This window comes from Ornithorhynchus anatinus, chromosome X1 (genome assembly GCF_004115215.2).
Source record: "Ornithorhynchus anatinus isolate Pmale09 chromosome X1, mOrnAna1.pri.v4, whole genome shotgun sequence".
Taxonomy (NCBI): domain Eukaryota; kingdom Metazoa; phylum Chordata; class Mammalia; order Monotremata; family Ornithorhynchidae; genus Ornithorhynchus; species Ornithorhynchus anatinus.
The window spans coordinates 106,937,076-106,955,593 of record NC_041749.1 but is presented as its reverse complement, the minus strand read 5'-3'; the positions used below and the strand labels follow the sequence as shown (position 1 = coordinate 106,955,593).

Here is an 18,518-nt window from a genome sequence, read left to right as displayed (position 1 = left end):
CGGCGCCGGCTCTGCCCCCCCCGCCCCGCCCCGCCCCTCCCCCTCCCCGCTCCGGGTTCGCCTCGCTGGTCGCTGCCTGCCGGGTGGGGGTGGGGGAGGGGAGAAGGGGGACAGGGAGGAGAGGGGGAGGTCTCCGCCCGGGCGCGCGCAGCCGGTTTTTCCCCGGGAAGAAGAAGGTCGTCGCCTCCTCCTCTTCTTCCTCCTCCCCCTCTCCGCCTGAATGAGGTTGTCGGGCGCTTGGAGATCCGGGGCTGAGTGAGGTGGGGAGGGGGCGGCGATTGGAGGGAGGAGGGGCTGGGATTGGGGCAGGGCTGGGGGCTGGAGCCGGGGACCGACTCGAAGGGGCCGGGGCTAGGGACTGGGGGGCCGAGGGCTCTACCGCGTCTTCGTCCGCCCGGGTCAGGGTGAAAGTCCGAGAGGAAGGGGAAAGTGTGTGGGGGGGGGAGAGAGGGGGGGACACGCAACTTTGTCCCCGATCACTACTGGGGCCGAGGGGACCCGGGCGATCAGCGCCCGGGCGGCGCCAGACAGCCGAGGGCCCGAGGGCCCGGAGGGGAGGGGCGGGGTCAGACAGCTGCAAAGTTTAGGGGGTCTCGGCTTCTCTCGTTTCTCATGGTCTCGCGGACTGGCCGGAAGGTGGGGCGGGGGCAGGCGGGATTGAAAAATCCAAGCCTAGGGGAAAGAGTTTATCACCCCCAGAAACGTCACATCTAAGTCCCCGCTGGGGGACTCGCCCCCATCGCCCCTATCGACCCCATGAGCCGGCGCGCCGCGCCTCTGGTCCCCTCCTGCCGCCGCCGCCGCCGCCGCTGCTCCTCCTACTGCTGCTCCTCCTGCCGCTGCCGCCACTGCTCTCCCCCCCGCCCCCCGCCTCCCCTTCCCCAGGCCCTTCGGCAGCCGATCCCCCCCCCCCCCGGCTCCTCCAGCGGCTCCAGTTCCCGCGTGCTGGTCCAGTGCAGGTGCAGGTCCGGAGCCGGCTCGCTCCGAGGGGGATGCGGTGAGCACAGATCCAATAGCCCCACTCCCCCAACAGGTTCGCTCCCTCAGCTTGGGGGAGGGGGAGAAGCCGGGGGGGGGGGGGGAGGCAGGACACCCCCTCCCCCTCGCTCCGCCCCTTCCCCCAATCTCCCGTTTTCACTTCTGATTGGAGCAGCAGCATTCCCCTTGTCCCCCCCCCTCCAACCGGAGGAAGGCCCCCCCCCCGGCCCTTACCCCTGGGGATGGGGGGGGGGGGAGGGGATCCGCAAAGTTGCAGGGAAACTGAGGGGTTTCCCGCCCACCCCCGACCCCCGGGACCCGCCGGGTCCGGGTTGCGGAGGGCCGAGCCGGCAGGGGAGGGGCCCAGAGCAGGCTAGGTTGTCTGGTACCGCTCCCCCCCCACCCCACCCCCTCCCGATACTGTACCCTTCCCCCCCCAACCCCCGGCACCTTTCACCACGCCCCCCCCTCCACGTGCCGCGTTTCCCTCCCCCCACCTCCAGCTTCCTGCGGCTGCTCTCTCTATCGTGGTCTCGCCCTATGTCTCTTTGCCTGCCTCTGTCTTTTCATCTCTCCCCTATCTCTGTGTCTCTAACGGTTCCTTTGGGGGAAACAACCCCCCCAAAAAAAAATCCTGGAAGGTCAAATTGGTGTATAGGGGCCGCTCCTTGCGAGAAGCCTTGTTAACTCCAGGAGTGGAAGGGGTAGTGAAGCCAGGGGTCCCTCCCCGCCGACTGCAGATGGTAAACTCCTTGGAGGCAGAGACTGTATCTACCACTTCTACTAGATTGTACTTTCCCAAACGCTTACCCTAGTGCTCTGCACACAGTAAGCACTCAAATACCATCCGTTGATTGCTTGATTCCTCACTGAGGACCATCGAGGGCAAAGAGGAGAAAACTGCCTTGAGTATTACGGGGGGGGGGGGGGGGGGTGGCACTAACGGGGAGAGAATCGACTGGGAAGTCGGGAGGTGAGTCACCTTGAGCAGAGGAGAGCAGATGAGTGTTGGGGGGCAGGCGAACAGCTCAGAGCCCCAATAAACCTGCTGCCTTCTATACTGCCCACTCCATTCCCTTCCTCTCCTTTCCCCACAACCTGCTTCCCTGTTTAGAATACACCCACAAGGGACAGGGACCGTGTTCCCACCTGTGTTTTCTCTCCCAGCTTTTAGTACAGTGCTCTGCACACAGAAAAAGCTAAATAAATACTGTTACTTCTACTACCCAGCTTCTCCCCACCAAGACTTTGTTCCCTTAAACCGGAGTCAAGTGAGCTCCCTGCCTTGGGGAAAGAAGCAAAGAGGAGGCCCATCCCACTGGCTCCTTGATTTGTTTCCTGCTCCCACACACCGGCACACTTAAACGTCGAAGCTGTAGGGGACTAGGAGGGGTTGCCATCCAGTGCTGGGTCTTGGGGCCGGTCCATCCGTGGGTGCTAGCTCTGAGGGGACAATGGGGGCCAGCACTCTCCCCCAGTAGTTCTCAGCTGGGGGTGAAGCCACTGTTCCCACCCCCCTGGCCTTCTGGGCCAGACCCCCAGCCTTGCTCCCCCAGGAGCTCCCCTCCCCTGGAGACCCCAGAGCTTCAAAGCAGGGCTGGAAAAGCCCAAATTGGGTCTCTCTAACCCATTAGTTCCACCCAGCCCTCCCTAGCCCAACCTACTCCCACCCCCCACCCCGGGGCAAATGATTGACCTGGGGAGGAGGGGTAGCCCAGCTCCCAAAACAACCTCCACCCCCATTTCATCCCCTTCCCAAAACCACAGCCTGGGGCCACTCCATTCAAGACTCACTCTGGGCTCTGGCCAGGCCCACTGATCTGAAGACTGACAGCCAAGCAAGGGAGACCATATGCACCCACAAGGCCTTACTCACACACACACACACATGTTTGAACAAGTGTGCACATATTCAGAGATACACATGCATACACACATACACACAGATAGTAGAAAGAGCCCAGGCCTGGGAGTCAGAGGTCGTGGGTTCTAAATCCTGATTCTGCCACTTGTCAGCTGTGTGACTTGGGCAAATCACTTAACTTCTCTGTGCCTCAGTTACCTCATCTGTCAAATGGGAATGAAGACTGTGAGCCCCATGTGGGATACAATCTGATTACCTTGTATCTACCCTAGCACTTAGAACAGTGCTTGGCACATAGTAAGCACTTAACAAATACCATTATTATTATTATTATTATCCCTGCAAATACATGTGAGCATCTACCGACATGCACAAACTGGCCAGCTCCAGGAGCCCCCAAGCCAGGAGAAATTTGGCTTAAATTGCAACAGGAGAGTTAGGTCAGACTTAAGAACCTACTGATGTTCCAGGAGCATCAGATATTGGAACAGGTGCCCAGAGATGGGGTGGCTTCGCCTATCCTGGAGATTGTTAACCCTAGGAAAACATGCCCTCCACCCCCCCAGCCCCACTATTCTTCATTCATTCATTCAATCATATTTTTTGAGCACTTACTATGTGCAGAGCATTCTACTCAGCACTTGGGAGAATAGAGTATAACAATAAACAGACTCATTCCCTGCCTACACTGAGTGTTGTGGATGGTTTAGGGACTACTGCTGTGAAGGCAGGGGGCTGGATCCAATATCTCTTTGGGTTCTGCCCAACTCCAGGATTTGGGACCCTGCTCTGATGCCATCCACCCCCACTCCAACTCCTCCCAGTCCTTCCCGTGTAGGGGTGGGCATGAGGAAGAAGTTCCCAACACTCAGAGCTGGAGTAAAGGCTAGGCGCGGATCTCCCCAGGGGATCTGAGGAAAGAAGTCAAGGGGGAGGGAGGAGGGACACAAACCTACCCCAATTGGTGAACCCCAAAGCCAGCAGGAAAGTAGAGGAAGGGTGTTCCCCAATCCACCTGGGCATGCATAGCCCTGCCACAACTTGGCCCGGGCACAGTAGCCAAACCAGAGGCAGTCGAATCCCAAGCTCCGAGACAATCCAATTAGACACTCATTTCCCGAGCTCACAGACCCCCCCACCGCCTCCCTCAATTCCCCAACCACCCAACCCCCACGCTCTGCCTCTCACCCCCCACACAGGCAGGAATCAAAGCGAGGACTTTGCTTGTTAAATGAAGACACATGTGGGACATTAAGGGCTAATTTACAACTCCTGGATGGGCAGACCCCCGGGTGGGGCCACGGGAAAACGATACAGAAAGCTGGGAAAGATAAACCCACTCAGGGACGAGAAAAGTCGGGAAACGGAGAGTAATGGAGAATCCCGAGGGCCTTATCTCGACCTCATTCCCCTCCTCCCCCCAAGGTACTAATGGTCATCCACTGAGTCTCTCATAGGAGAAGCAGCGTGGCTCAGTGGAAAGAGCACGGACTTTGGAGTCAGGGCTCATGAGTTCAAATCCCAGCTCTGCCACTTGTCAGCTGTGTGACTGTGGGCAAGTCACTTAACTTCTCTGTGCCTCAGTTCCCTCATCTGTAAAATGGGGATTAAGACTGTGAGCCCCACGTGGGACAACCTGATTCCCCTATGTCTACCCCAGCGCTTAGAACAGTGCTCGGCACATAGTAAGCGCTTAACAAATACCAACATTATTATTATTATCTACCCCCCTCCAAAAAAATTATGTTAATCCACATAGACTTGACCCTTTCAGAACTGGGCCCTTAGGAAGCCAAGCAGTTCTCATCTTGTCTGTCTGTCTGTCTACTTCTTCCCTGCAGGTCCCCCATCCCACCCCCAGAATCCAACCCCTGGAACTTCTGCCCTCCCAATTCCAACTCAGCCCTGAGAAATTCCTTTCCTGACTACAGACTCAGAGCGATGCCCAAGAATGAACTGAGGGGAGCCAGGGAAGGAACTCTGATCCAGCGAGGGGCAGTCACTTGTCCAAAGCAGCCCAGCACTGCAGAGGAGGAGGAGGAGGAGGTAAGAACCTGGAATCCAGAACCCGAAATTGCAGCAACCCCCGATCTACCCTCAGGGTCGGGATTCATGATTTAGACAGTCCCCCTCTCCCACACCCGAGGAGAGTCTCCTGGCTTCAGGCCCAACGAAAGTTAAGAAGGAGCTTCTTCCTCCCTCAGACTCCCCCGGAGGACGGTCTGGCTCGTCCCCTTCACCGGGACCCCTCCACGGGACCCATCCTTCCACAGGAAGGCTTGGGTCTTCGCCGGCCTCACAGGCCTGATGAGCTCAGGGGGTTGCTCCCAGGGCTGGGAAGAAAGACTGTGGGGCGGGGAGCCGCAGGGCCCGGCGATAGGTGTGACGACGTCGCCCCCTTGTGGCCAGCGGGGGTCACTCTCGGTGTCGCCTGGGACGGCCCCTCATCTGCCCCAGAGAGAGGTCTCCTCCGCTCATCAGATCTCTGGGTTCACGCCCCCGTGTCTATTCCTCTCTCCTGGCAGACTGGCTCCACTTCCTCAACTGCCCAAGTTCCACTGAGCCTTTCCCTTCCTCCTCATAATCTGGATGGGGAAGGCACAGTCGGTGAGGCCAAGGCTAAAGGTGGATGCCCCCGGGGAGGGAAAAGGAAGGGGATGGGGGTAGCGAGAATGGCTTCTGTTCAGTTTCATTCCCGGGCCCAGCTTCCTCGGTTTTGCCAGGAGCTAAGTGGCCAGGACCAGAGCGAATAATAATAATGATGATGATATTTGTTAAGTACTTACTTGACTGTTCTGAGCCCTGGGGTAGATACAAGATAATCGGGTTGGACACAGTCCCTGTCCCACATAGGGCTCACAGTCTTAATCCCCATTTTACGGGTGAGGGAACGGAGGCACAGAGATGTTAAGTGACTTGCCCAAGGTCACACAGCAGACAAGTGGCAGAGTCAGGATTAGAACCCATGACCCTCTGATTCCCAGGCTAGGGACAGGTCAGAGAAACGGAGGCCCAGAGATGGGGATGGGGAGTCGGCGGAAAGCTGCTAGTCCCCGCGGGCGGTTCCTGAAGAGAGGACAAGCTCCGTGACAGCTGTGAGGCCAGGCCTTCCCAACCCGTGCTCCCAGTTTCCAGCTGTGGATGAACTAGTGGCTGCCTGGGCTGGAGTCCCAGCCTCACTCACCCCAGAGATCCGACAAGAACTAAAGGCTGGAAAGATCCTAAATCGAGAAGCAGTGCTGCCTAATGGATAGAGCTCGAGCCCGGGAGAAGAGGACCTGGGTTCTAATGTCGGCTCTGCCAGTTAGTGGCCTGCTGTGTGACCTTGGGCAAATCACTTCACTTCTGTGTGCCTCAGTTTCCTCAACTGTAAAAGGGGGACAGGGTTTCTGACCTGATTGACTCATATCTATCCTCAGAGCTTAGCACAGTATTTGACACATAGTAAGCACTTAAACAACAAAAATAATAATTAGCTCTGTGCAGCCTGCCCGCCCTTCCTGCTTGCTGCTCTCCCTAAGAGTTCCACTTCCCTTCTGCCCATCCACAACCCCCACACACAAATGAGTAGCTGGCACCTGTGCCCACAGGGCTTGAGGCCATCTGTCCCCTGGCTGGGGCTTGACTCTCCGTGAAAGGAATGGAGCAGGGACTCTGAGGGTGATCTCCAAGCTCCAGCTTTGCCCACAAAAATCTCCTGGCCTGGGTGCCACTTGGGGGGGGGGCATGTCTTCATTGTGTCTTCTCAGACAGACTGACATCACATTCCAGAATCCTTGTAGTCTGGGGGGGAAAGGAAGGTGGGGGTCCCTGGTTACCAGGTCTAAATACAGCAGGAGCCTCCATCTCGAGGGAAGGTGACTCTCCCTCGGGACCTTCCATTAGATTTCTGGAGCCAGCTTGAGGGTATCACTCTCTCACACACACAAGTACCACACATACACACAAATTCATGTCCCAATGGAACTCGGGTGGCCTTGATGGATAGAAAAGGTTCCCTGGTTGTGTAGCAGCCAGATCCCAAGAGGTTGAGAGACAAAGAAAGAGGTTGAGCCTGAGAGAAACAAGAGACCCACAGAGACAGCGAGACAGAGAAAAGGAAACGGGGAATCAGGGAGAGACAGAGAGAAACACAGAGAAAGAGACACAGAGAGAGAAAGAGACAAAAGGATAGAAAACAAATAGAGAAAAGAAAGGGAAAGAAATAGAATAGGGACCTAACGGAAGCCACATAGAGGCCTAGATGGAGAAAAACAGGAGAAGGAGGAAGGATGGGGTTTTTGTTTGCTCTGGAGGTGGAGCGGGAGTGATAGCTGAAGCAGAACAAACACAGGCAGAATTAGAGACGAAAACAAGGAGAGGCAGGAATCTCTGGCTGCCAGTATCATTTCTCTAGAACCCTTCATTCCCCTCCTCAAACACCTCCAGGGGCTCTCTTCATTGCCTCTTGCTTCAAATAGAAACTCCAGACCCGCGGCTTCCCACCCGCTGTCTCCCTCTCTCCTATTCCTATCCCCTTTCTTCTCCCACTCCATCCCACCCCTCACTCTTTTCTCCCCCGTCCAAGCAAACCTCCTCACCGTCCCTCACCTTCGACTCTCCCATTCACACCTCTCCCCCTGCCCTCCCCACCTCAGCTTTGTCAAACCAAGTCTGTCCCCACCCTCAAAGCCATTCCCCTCAGTAACTCTTCCCCGCCTGATCTCCCACCTTCCCCATCACACCTTCTCATCAGCCACCTCAAAACTCCCGTGTATATCTGTTTGTTATCGATTCATCTATTTATTTGTATCTCTCTCTCTTATAAGGTCACCCATGAATGTCTACCGGCTCCCCCATTAAATGATCAACTCTGTGAGGGCAGGAATCATATCTTTTATTTCAGCATATTCCCCGACTGCCCAGTCCTGAGCTCCACACACAGCACCAAGTAGAGAGTTCACTGTAAACATCCAGAAATAATAATAATGGTACTTGGCACTTATTATGAGCCAAGCCTGTTCTAAGTGCTAGGGTAGATACAAGTTGATCAGGTTGGACTCGGTCCCTGTCCCTCATGGGGCTCAGTCTCTTAATCCCCATTTTACAGATGAGGTAACTGAGGCCCAGAGAAGTTAAGTGACTTGCCCAAGGTCACACAGCAGACACATAGAAAGATTAGAACCCAGGTCCTTCTGACTCCCAGACCTGTGCTCTATCCGTTAAGTCACGCTGCTTCTTCAGTACAGTACAGAGCTCGGCACACAGTAGGTGCCCATTTCAGAGCTCTGCACGCAAGAGGCACCCAACGAGGAGCTCGGCACACAGTAGGAGCCCAGTACAGTACTCTACACACTGAATACCACTGATTGGTTGAGCGCCCTGTACAGACTGGAGGCGTTGTGGATGTTTAATTATTTCAACCCCCACATCACCCCCGGCAGTTCCCTCTCAGCCCTGGTTCCGGTCCTGTAGAGTGTAGCGCTGCGGGGAGTCGGGAAAAGCCGAAGGGACTGTTTTCTTCCCTGGCTCTGACCTTGAGCGGGAAGAGAAAACAAGAAAAAAGGAATTTTATGCTAATGCTTTCCACCAAGGTGGGGGGGGGGGGGGGGAGAGAGAAGGGTGAAACTGGGAGAACAATGACAAATGAAGATTACAAATGCAAATGAAATGGAGAGGTGGGGGTGGCGACTGGGCCCCCCGGGTCTCTCGGGCCCAGAAGGGGAGCTTGGAATCTACCTCCTACCTTCCCAGCTCCTTTCAGCATCCGCCCCCACCCCACTCCAGCGCAGCTAAACTCCCCCAGGCTGGTTGCCCGCCCCTATAAGCGGGGGCGAGGGAGGGGGCGGTGGGAACCTTCTCTGCTGGGAAGCACCACAAAAGAAACTGACTAAACCCCATCGCTTTTATTTCCACGTCCTCGGTTCCTAGCCCTCTCTGCGCCACCAGGATGTACTGAGCGGCAGATGTGTGCAGAGCATTGTACCGTGCTGTACTGAGTTGCTACTGTGTGCAGAGGGCTGTGCTGAACGCCTGTTGTCTGCAGGGCACTGTACTGAGCACTCTCCGGGTGTCACTGTTCGACCATTAATGGCGTCGCCCAACCGAGAAACAAGATAATCTCGCGCCCCCTCTCCACCACTCTCTGCTTCTCAAAAGTAAAGATGGTGAAAGACACACACACACACACACACACATACATATACACATTAGTATATATATATATATACTATATATATATTACACACACCCTTCCTTCCGGGACTAGGTCCGCACAGCGAGACTTGAGACAGGGGGCTGGCCTCGTTGACACCCGGCCACGCACAATGCAGACATTCACACACCCCAAACATACAAGCACACAAGTGTGCACACGAACAGATGCATACACACGGACAAGCACACACCCATAGATCCGGGGCGCAGCGGGAGACTCTCCTTTTGACCTTGCCGAGCATCGCGTTGCCAATCTCCCCGGCGTAAATCCCGCCAGGAATCCCGCCAGCTCAGTGCGGAGCGGTTCCGCTGCCCCAGAGAACGGGCGGGTAGCATCCGGCCCTTGTTTCCTGTCTGGCAGCAAAGGCGTCCGGGGGTGGGGGAGATGATTATTTACCAATTGCTTTTTTGCTTTTTGTTTTACCTCCCCAACAGCCCCCCGCCCGCCCCTCCCCGCCCCCTCCTTCCCTCCCGAAATGACAGAAAACCCAGGTCTCTTCTGACCTCATTAGAGTAATTAATGAGCCTTTTGAAGCTGGTGAATCCGTTCTGAGCTGTGGGAAGTAGAGGAAGATCACAGCACTGGGAGAAGGGGGGGGGCGGGGAGAGAAAAGAAAGGGGGGAGAAAAGCTGTCTTAACTCCCGTTAAAAGGAAGAAGGCGGGCGCAGGGAGAGGGAGGGGGGTGGGTAAGGAAGAGCCAATCCAGTTGGAAAACATTCGCTCTCGGATCTCAGTCAAAAGGCGGTCCTGGGGGAATCTGGGGTGGGGGTGGGGAGGGAAGGAGAGACACCTGTTCTGCGTGCCTTAGTTTCCATCGAGTTTCTAGAAAGGGCTGGTGGGAAGAACCCCCCCGTGAGGAGGTAAAAGGGGCGAGGAACAGGGCCCACAAGGAGGGGGACCTGTTTTTACTGTTTTAACCTTGAATTTGTAAAACGCTTTTCTGTTTTTTTCCAAAGCTCTTTTCTCCCCAGTGACTTCTTCCTCTCCTCCCAACATCCCTGTGAGGTAGGGAGGAGGAATGACTCTCCCAACTTTACAGATGATGAGACTGAGGCCCAGAAAGGTTAAGCGACTTGCCCAAGGTCACACAGCAGGCAGAGCCGGGACTAGAACCTGGGACTCCTGCCTTCCACTCCCATGCTCTTTCCACCGGGCCCTTCCTCCTTGCCCCCTCCCCTCCCCCACCCGCCCAGGGGAGGCCTTGGAAAGAGGGAAGGACAAAACATCCTCTGGGGGTGAAAAGGGAGGTGTTTGGGCCCACTTGTCAGGCAGAAACACTTTCTGATCTGAAGCTGGGTATTAAAACCCTTTGAAAGGCCTCAGAGAGAGGATGCAGAGCCCTTAGCCTGAGCCTGCCATCTTCAAAGCTGCCCCAGCCTGAGCTAGAGATGAGAAACCCATCATTAGAGCCAGTTCATTAAAAAGCTGGAGATATACTGAGTGTGTGTGGCGGGGGTGGGCGGGAAATGAGCCAATCTCCAGACCAGCCAATCTCTGTCAGTTGGATCCAATGGGTCTCCTGATGCATCCAGAATGCCCCCAACCCCCACCCCCCACGAAAATGCTGAATAACTCTCCCGTATCCGAACCGCTGACCCCCCCCCAACACACACACACACACACCTACCCGCCCAGCATACCTTTCCCTTTCCTCTTCTCCCCTTCGAAAATCCCCCTGGAGACCCACCTCCTCCTCCCAGATGGACGTGACTCTGATCATTCTGATCCCTGAATCCCTGCTGCTCCACCTCCCGCCCCCCCACACCTCCTCCTGCCCCATCCAAGGTGCTCTGTGGCTGGGATCTGGCACTTGGATAAACTCGGGGTGCCACGGAATTTGGCAGCAGGAGCCCTCTGGGGACTACAGTCCCCCTCTGGACTGTAAGCTCTTGGTGGGCAGGGAACATGTCTACCAACTCTGTTATAATGGACTCCCCCAAGCTCTTAATACAGTGCCCTACACACAGGAAGTGCTCAGTAAATGCCACTGATTGATTGAAAATGAAAATAGTAGACGCCCCATCCCCAGTTGGACAGTGAGATTAATTTGGTACTAGAGTGCCACCTAGTGGTGTGTAACTACATAGCAGGCCATTCTCTTCCCCCCGCCCGAACCAGCTCCACGGCCTCTCCCTTTCCAAATTTCCCCCCTCCGTGCCATCCGAACAAGGTCCTGGAATCCCACAGCCTGCAGAAGCTAGGGGCAATGTGGCCTAATGACAAATCCTCGTTCTACCACTGTGCATCATCATCGGGAAGGGAATGTGTCGACCAACTCTGTTTTACTGTACTCTCCCAAGCGCTTAGTACAGTGCTCTGTACACAGTAAGCGCTCATATAACTGCCATCAATTGACTGACTGAAGTCCCTTAGGCTCTTCGGGCCTCAGTTGGCTCACCTGTAAAAGGAGGCAAGTAATCCTATGTGAGGATCAAATGAGGGAACCCATGTGAAAGCAGTTGGGGGTTGGAAGTGGGGAGAAGCCTCTACCAATTCAAAGAGGCTATTACTAGAGATTGAACCTCCTCGGGGGCTGTGAGACCTAGAGGCCCAAAGTGCCACATCCAGATCCTTGAGCAGTTCCATCAGTTTCTTTTTGGTTTGTTTGTTTTAATGGTATCTAAGTGCTTACTATGTGCCGGGCACTGTACTAAGTGCTGGGGTCGATACAAGCTAATCAGGTTGGACACATGGGGCTCGCATTTTACAGGTGAGGTGACTGAGAAGAAGTTAGGTGACTTGCCCAAGGTCACACAGCAGACAAGTGACAGGGCCGGGATTAGAACCCAGGTCTTTCCACTAGGAAAATAGGGTATTTTCGTTACCCTATTTATTTTGTTAATGAATTGTACATCGCCTTGATTCTATTTAGTTGCCATTGTTTTTACGAGATGTTCTTCCCCTTGACGCTGTTTAGTGCCATTGTTCTTGTCTGTCCGTCTCCCCCGATTAGACTGTAAGCCCGTCAAACGGCAGGGACTGTCTCTATCTGTTGCCGACTTGTTCATCCCAAGCACTTAGTACAGTGCTCTGCACATAGTAAGCGCTCAATAAATACTATTGAATGAATGAACTAGGCCACGCAGCAACTCCTGTGAGGCAAACTCAACCACAGGATAGCAAACAGCAACGTTAGGAGGTAGAAACACTGAAACGATGCTCACTGCCACCCAGCTGCATCAGGTAGGCCATGGGAGAAGAACGGAAGATGGTAGGATACCCAATCAGCTGCCGTATGGCAAGTGGCAGGGAGGCAACCGCAAATGAGAAGGACAGAAGAAATGCTTTCCTGATGCCGTGAAGCAAAACATCTTGGCTGAAAGTTGAGGGACAACTGAGGCAGGCTAATCAGTATGGTGCACCGCAATCCAGAGCGGAGTGGCTTTTTCAGAGCAGAAGCTTTGAAAGGATTATGAGACCGAGAGGCAAAAACAGCATCAGGCCCTACGAATGACAAACCTGGCAGCAGAACAAAGGACCAATCTTTGTCGTGAGGACGTGGCGAGGATAGTCGGGGCTCTAGGGTGGTCCGTCGCTAACCACGAGGATGAGTATCGGGGGGGCCACCGTCACACGGTTCCTCCAAGCGTCCTGGTGACACTGTCGGAGATGGAGTTCCGGGCCAGACATGCCAGATGGAGAGATGGACCCTGGTTTTCTCCAAAAAGTTGTCCCTCCCAACTGCCATCCCCCATCCCTACCCCCAGTTGAAAAAAAACCACAAAGACAGTGAGTCTCCCACTTTCATTTTGCTATTTATTTCAATCATCTGGTCCCTGTGCACTCAGCCAACAATCTGAAAAGCCAAAATGCCAACAAAATCAAATGCATCTTGGGAGAAGAGGGCTGGGGGGGGGGCAGGCAGGGATCATCTGGTTTGTTTAGGAGAGGAAGTCCACCCTTAGCATTATAGTATTTATACTCATCTTCAGCACTAATGTACATACGAACAAGTCAATTATTTATTCGTTTTATTGGTAAATAATTTATGTCTTTCACTGCTGATGCATTCTCCCAAATGTTTGGGAAAAATGATTTCACCCCTTCTGGCCCCCGATGGCCGGAGAGACAACGGTCCCCATCTCCCCCATGGAACTGCATCACTGAGTGGTCTCGTCAGCCAGGGGCTGTTTCAGTTTGAAAGGAATAGGAAGTGGGGAGCAGGAGGAAGACATTGCAGGGAAACTGAGACACCAGCCACCTCCCAGGTCCGCAGAGTCTCTGGCTTTATACCCCGACTAGGAACGTTCAGAGAGCCGCACCGACCCCCAATCGCAGTGCAACAAGGCATTCCTGGGCCCAAGTACGCCCTCCCTCACCCCCCTACACACATTTCAGCATTCCCCTCCAACCTCCCTCCCACCCCCCATTATAAACATTGTACGGTGCATTAACCATTAGAAAAATAAACGCGGGCTATCCTCGGCTCTCTGGCCCCATGGCCCCCCATCTCGGTTGGTCTGGACAGTGGCCAACCATGGACTCCAGATCATCATCTGGAAGACATAAGCCCCCAGGGTGGGTCATTTGTGGCCTGAACAGATGGACAGATTGGTTGAGGGGCAGGGGGTAGGCAGGGTGAGGGGGTGACGGATGTGGGTACAAGAGGACTCTCACAACAGGAACATCTTTAAGGAGCAGCTTGGAGGCAGGGGGATGGACTGGGTGAGCAATGGTCACCCCAAGGAGACACCTCCCTCCATATAATCTCACATATTACTTCCCCCATGCCTGCTCCTTTGCCCCTCCCCTTCACCACTGGCCCATCTGAGGGCCTCCCAAGCAGTTTGTCTATTTCACTGAGCATCCAGAGGAGACCTGTGGAGGGGTGAAAGTGGGGCACCCCAGAATGGGCATGGGACAGAGAGGTATTTGGGATTGTGGTGTCAGGTACCATCCCCCCCTTAAAAAAAAAAAAAAAAGGCAAGAAACTTTACCATCTCAGATTCCTGGTCTCAAAGATCGTGTCTTCATCACTGTATGGAAAGGCTAACTCCATGGTGTCATCCGTGTTGGAAAGCAGACCGTATTTCTTCTTCTGAGGCTTCTTTAATCTGCAAGACATTTCCCAGAGTATGTAGCCTTCAGCAGTGGTCCCAAATATATTAAATGCCTCCCCTGTCCCTCCCACTCCCTCCTCTCCTCCCCCGACCAGCTCCCTATGGAGTTCTGGCAGAAAACTGGAGGAGGGGGAGAATCATCTTTTTCCCCATAGCAGCGTGGCCAAATAGGAAGAACTCGAGTCTGGGAGTCAGAGGACCTGAGTTCTAATCCCAACTCCACCATTTGTCTGCTGTGTAACCTAGGGCAAATCACTTCACTTCTCTGTGCCTCAATTACTTCACTTGTAAAATGAGGATTATGACTGACGGGGACTGTATCCAACCTGATTATCTTGTATCTACCCCTAGAGCTTAATACAGTGCCTAGCACATAGTAAGCGCTAAACAATTTTTTAAAAACTTTTATTTTTAAATGGTAAAACAGCCAAAAATGCTGAAAGGGGTGGAGGGGAGGTGCCGTTCCTCCAAATAACTTGCAATCTCAGGCTGGTCCAGCCAAATCCAGATCAAAACTCTCTGCTTGTCCAAAGGTGGAATAACTGGGGTTCCACCCTCCAGGCCCCTGAAGTTTTAGGGGGGGGGGAGAGGTCTACTCAGGGCCCTAGGCATCTGGAAGCACTGAGATCGCTCTACCTGGAGACACTGGTATGTTTTTCAGAGCCAGTGGGCACAGAGCAGTTCCAAACACAGGCACCCCGGGGAGTTTAAAGGGCTCTCATCACCCCTTGCCCCCAATGCTCAACAATCAGTCACAGCAACCCAAAAGAAAGGGAGTGGGGCTCCTGCCAACTTGTCCTTGGCGGTGGGGATGGGGGGTGGCACAGGAAGCTGAAATTTACCACTACCTTCAAGGGTTTAGAGAAGGGCTGGGTTTACGTTTCCACGGAAATGGCGCAGGGCCCGGTCACTGGCCTCATTTTGGGTTGGCTACATTCCCTGGCACTGCTCTCCCACTGTGCCGGTCCAAGCCTCAAGATGAGGGGAAAGGGAGAAGGGGGGGGGGGGGTATGCACCGTCACCCCCAATGCAAAAGGGTCCGGGGCAAAGGCCCAAAACAGAAAAAAAAATTAAAAAGGGGGCATGAGATGTTGCTGTCCGTGGTACTGGAGGTTCTTAGCCCAGGTACCGCGATCTTTCTTCCTCCTCTTCTCCCTTCAATCCCCCAACTCTCGATAAGGGAAGCTTAGGGAACTCCAGAGGGTTGAGAGGAAGCAGTGAGGGAGAGACCAGGGAGGCGCCCTTCCCTGCCTCCCCCAAGCCCCGGGAACTCGGATCGATACTTCCAAACCCGAGGAAACTTAACCGAGGAGAGAGAAGAGAGGAATCGGTCCAAACTAGTTCGGATCCGCCGGGCCGGATCCTAAAACTTCAAGACTGTATACTCCGCATGGAGGGGGAAGGGAGTGGGGGGCAGGGACAAGGGTCGTGAGCTTCCGAAAGTGGGGAGTTGCAAAGAGATCTCACGAGAAGCAGCGTGGCTCAGTGGAAAGAGCCCGGGCTTGGGAGTCAGAGGTCATGGGTTCGAATCCCGCCTCTGCCACTTGTCAGCTGTGGGACTAGGGGCAGGTCACTTCACTTCTCTGGGCCTCAGTTCCCTCATCTGGAAAATAGGGATTAACTGCGAGCCTCACATGGACAACCTGATTCGCCTGTATCTCCCCCAGCGCTTAGAACGGTGCTCTGCACGTAGTAAGCGCTTAACAAATACCGACATTATTATAATTATCTCACCCCAAGAGTCATATGTCACGCGCCCCATCGTCCCCCCTCGACCCACACACATTTTCTACCCCACTGAGGGCTGGGGTCGGGCCGGCCGCGTGACAACGAGGTACAGCCGGATTGGAGAAGGTGGCACAACGGCCCCTCCCCCCACCCCCCGCCACGTGACTCACCTGAGGGCCCGGATGAGGAAGTACAGAGCTGCTAGTATGCAGATGCCGCTGAGCACGGCAAAGGCCCGTGTGACCACGGAACCGCGAGCGGGCTCCGGCCCCCTCAGCCACGTACTGTTGTGCGGAAGGAGCGGGGTGTCCGGGAGGCTTCCGTTGGTCGCGAGCAGCGGCGACGGTGGAACCTGTCCCTCGACGGCTCGGAACGCCCGGAGCAGCACGAGCAGCAGGAGACTCGGCCCCATGGCGGGGGGGGAGGGGCGGGGGGAGAAGAGGCGGCGGCAGCGGTAGGTTCCGCTCCCTCACGCAGCCTGTCAATCACGGGAGAAACGGCAACTCGACAGCCAATGGCTGAGGCGGGAGAAGGGCGGGCCGGAGCCGGACGGCGCCTGCGTGATTCGCTGCGCTCATCGGGCCCCGTGACTCCGTTACCCAGAATGCCTAGGCCTGATTACCATATGCAAATCGGGCCGGCCGTAGCCCCGCCCCCGTCGGATGTGGGTGGGCAGGGAGGCAATGGAGTTCTGCCCGGAGGAGGCGTCCAGTGTGCTGACGGCTTCTGCCAAACTCAGGGAATCGTTTCTAGATCCGGCTTATGCCCCAAATTCAGTGCATAGGGCGACCGACCAAGTTCGTAAAGTCTTTATGTGTGGAGTTAGGAGATTTAGCTTAATAATAGCTCAACTGTATATATTTTCATTACCCTATTTATTTTGCTAATGAGATGTACATCGCCTTGATTCTATTTATTAGCTATTGTTTTAATGAGATGTTCATCCCCTTGATTCTGTTTATTGCTATTGTTCTTGTCTGTCCGTCTCCCCCGATTAGACTGTAAGCCCGTCAAAGGGCAGGGTTACCGATTTGTACATTCTAAGCGCTTAGTACAGTGCTCTGCACATAGTAAGCGCTCAATAAATGCTAATGAATGAAGAATAATAATAATGATGGTATTTGTTAGCGATTACTATATGCCAGCCACTGTACTGAGCCCTGGGTGGATACGTGAAAATCGAGCTGGACACAGTCCCTGCCCCATGTGGGGCTCACAGTCTCAACCCCTCCATTTTACAGATAACGGACACAGAGCGGTAAAGTGATTTGCCCAAGGTCACACAGCAGACAAGTGGCCAGGCTGGGATTAGAACGCAGGTCCTTCTGACTCCCAGGCCCGGGCTCTATCCACTAAGCCACTTTGCTTCTCTAAACTCAGGCTGTGCCATTGGTCTGCAGTATGACCTTAAGCAGGACACTTAGCCGCTCTGCCTCAGTTTCCTCATCTCTGAAATGGGAAGAACATTACCCATCTCTCCCTAATTCACAGATGTTATTAATACTCCTCCCACTCCAAATTCACACTTTCTGTCTTCTCATCCATAGAAGCAGCATGGCTTAGTTGATAGAGCATGGGCCTGGGAGTCAGAAGGACCTGGGTTCTAATCCCAGCTCCACCACGTGTCTTCTGGGTGACCTTGGGCAAGTCACTTCAGTTCTCTGGGCTTCAGTTACCTCATCTGGAAAAGGATGAGGATTAAGACTGTGAGCCCTACATGGAACAGAGACTATGTCCAACCCAACTACCTTGTTGGCGTAATGGATAGAGCACAGGCCTGGGAGTCAGAAGGTCATGAGTTCTAATCCTGGATCTGCCACTTGCCTGCTGTGTGACCTTGGGCAAGTCACTTCACATCTCTGTGTCTTAGTTACCTCATCTATAAAATGGGAATTGAGACTGCCCATCCCAATTTGCTTGTAATAATTATAATAATAATAATGGTATTTGTTAAGCACTTACTATGTGCAAAGCACTGCTCTAAGCACTGGGGGGAGGATACAAAGTGATCAGGTTGTCCCAGTGGGGCTCACAGTCTTGGTCCCCATTTTACAGATGAGGTAACTGAGGCACAGAGAAGTAAAGTGACTCGCCCAAAGTCACACAGCTGACAAGTGGCGGAGCTGGGATTAGAACCCATGACCTCTGACTCCCAAGCCCACGCTGTTTCCACTGAGCCACGCTGCTTCTCTGTATCCACACCAGCGCTTAGTACAGTGCCTGGCACATAGGAAGCGCTTAACAAATACCATTATTATAAGCGCTCAGCACAGTGCTCTGCACACAGTAAGCACTCAATAAATGTGATTGAATGAATGAATGAATCTACCCCAGCAATTATTACAGTGCCTGGCACAAAGTAAGAGCTTAACAAATTCCATTATTATTATTATTATTATTATTATCCGCAGCTCTGGTCGCTCACTGACTCAAATGCCCACAACTCCCACCAGCTCTTCTAAGACTTCAACTCCCTCTTGAACGCCCCCCAGTCCCTCTACCACCTCCCTCCCTAACCCCTGATGATCTTACCAACTACTTATGTGCATATCCATGTAGTCAGTTGCTTCCCTTACCTGTAATTTATTTTAATGCCTCCCTTACTACACTGTAAACTCCTTGAGCACAAGGATTCTAATAATAATAATAATAATGTTGGTATTTATTAAGCGCTTACTATGTGCAGAGCACT

The 18,518-nt window shown here is 54.1% G+C and overlaps 1 protein-coding gene across 2 annotated transcripts; it reads right to left on the bottom strand.

The window, feature by feature from the left end:
* Positions 1 to 8,147: 8,147 nt before the first annotated feature.
* On the bottom strand, positions 8,148 to 16,270 carry FAM174C (family with sequence similarity 174 member C). Of its 2 annotated transcripts, none has more exons than XM_029049782.2 (3): positions 15,997 to 16,270; positions 13,976 to 14,092; positions 8,148 to 8,357 (listed from the first exon to the last, which is right to left on the bottom strand). In XM_029049782.2, the coding sequence occupies exons 1-3, from the start codon at positions 16,236 to 16,238 to the stop codon at positions 8,273 to 8,275; spliced, it is 444 nt and encodes a 147-aa protein (XP_028905615.1). In that variant the 5' UTR covers positions 16,239 to 16,270; the 3' UTR covers positions 8,148 to 8,272. The 2 variants fall into 2 exon arrangements, with proteins under 2 accessions (XP_028905615.1, XP_028905616.1); XM_029049783.2 differs by lacking the exon at positions 8,148 to 8,357 and adding an exon at positions 12,773 to 13,534 and having other exon boundaries at positions 15,997 to 16,267.
* Positions 16,271 to 18,518: the final 2,248 nt, after the last annotated feature.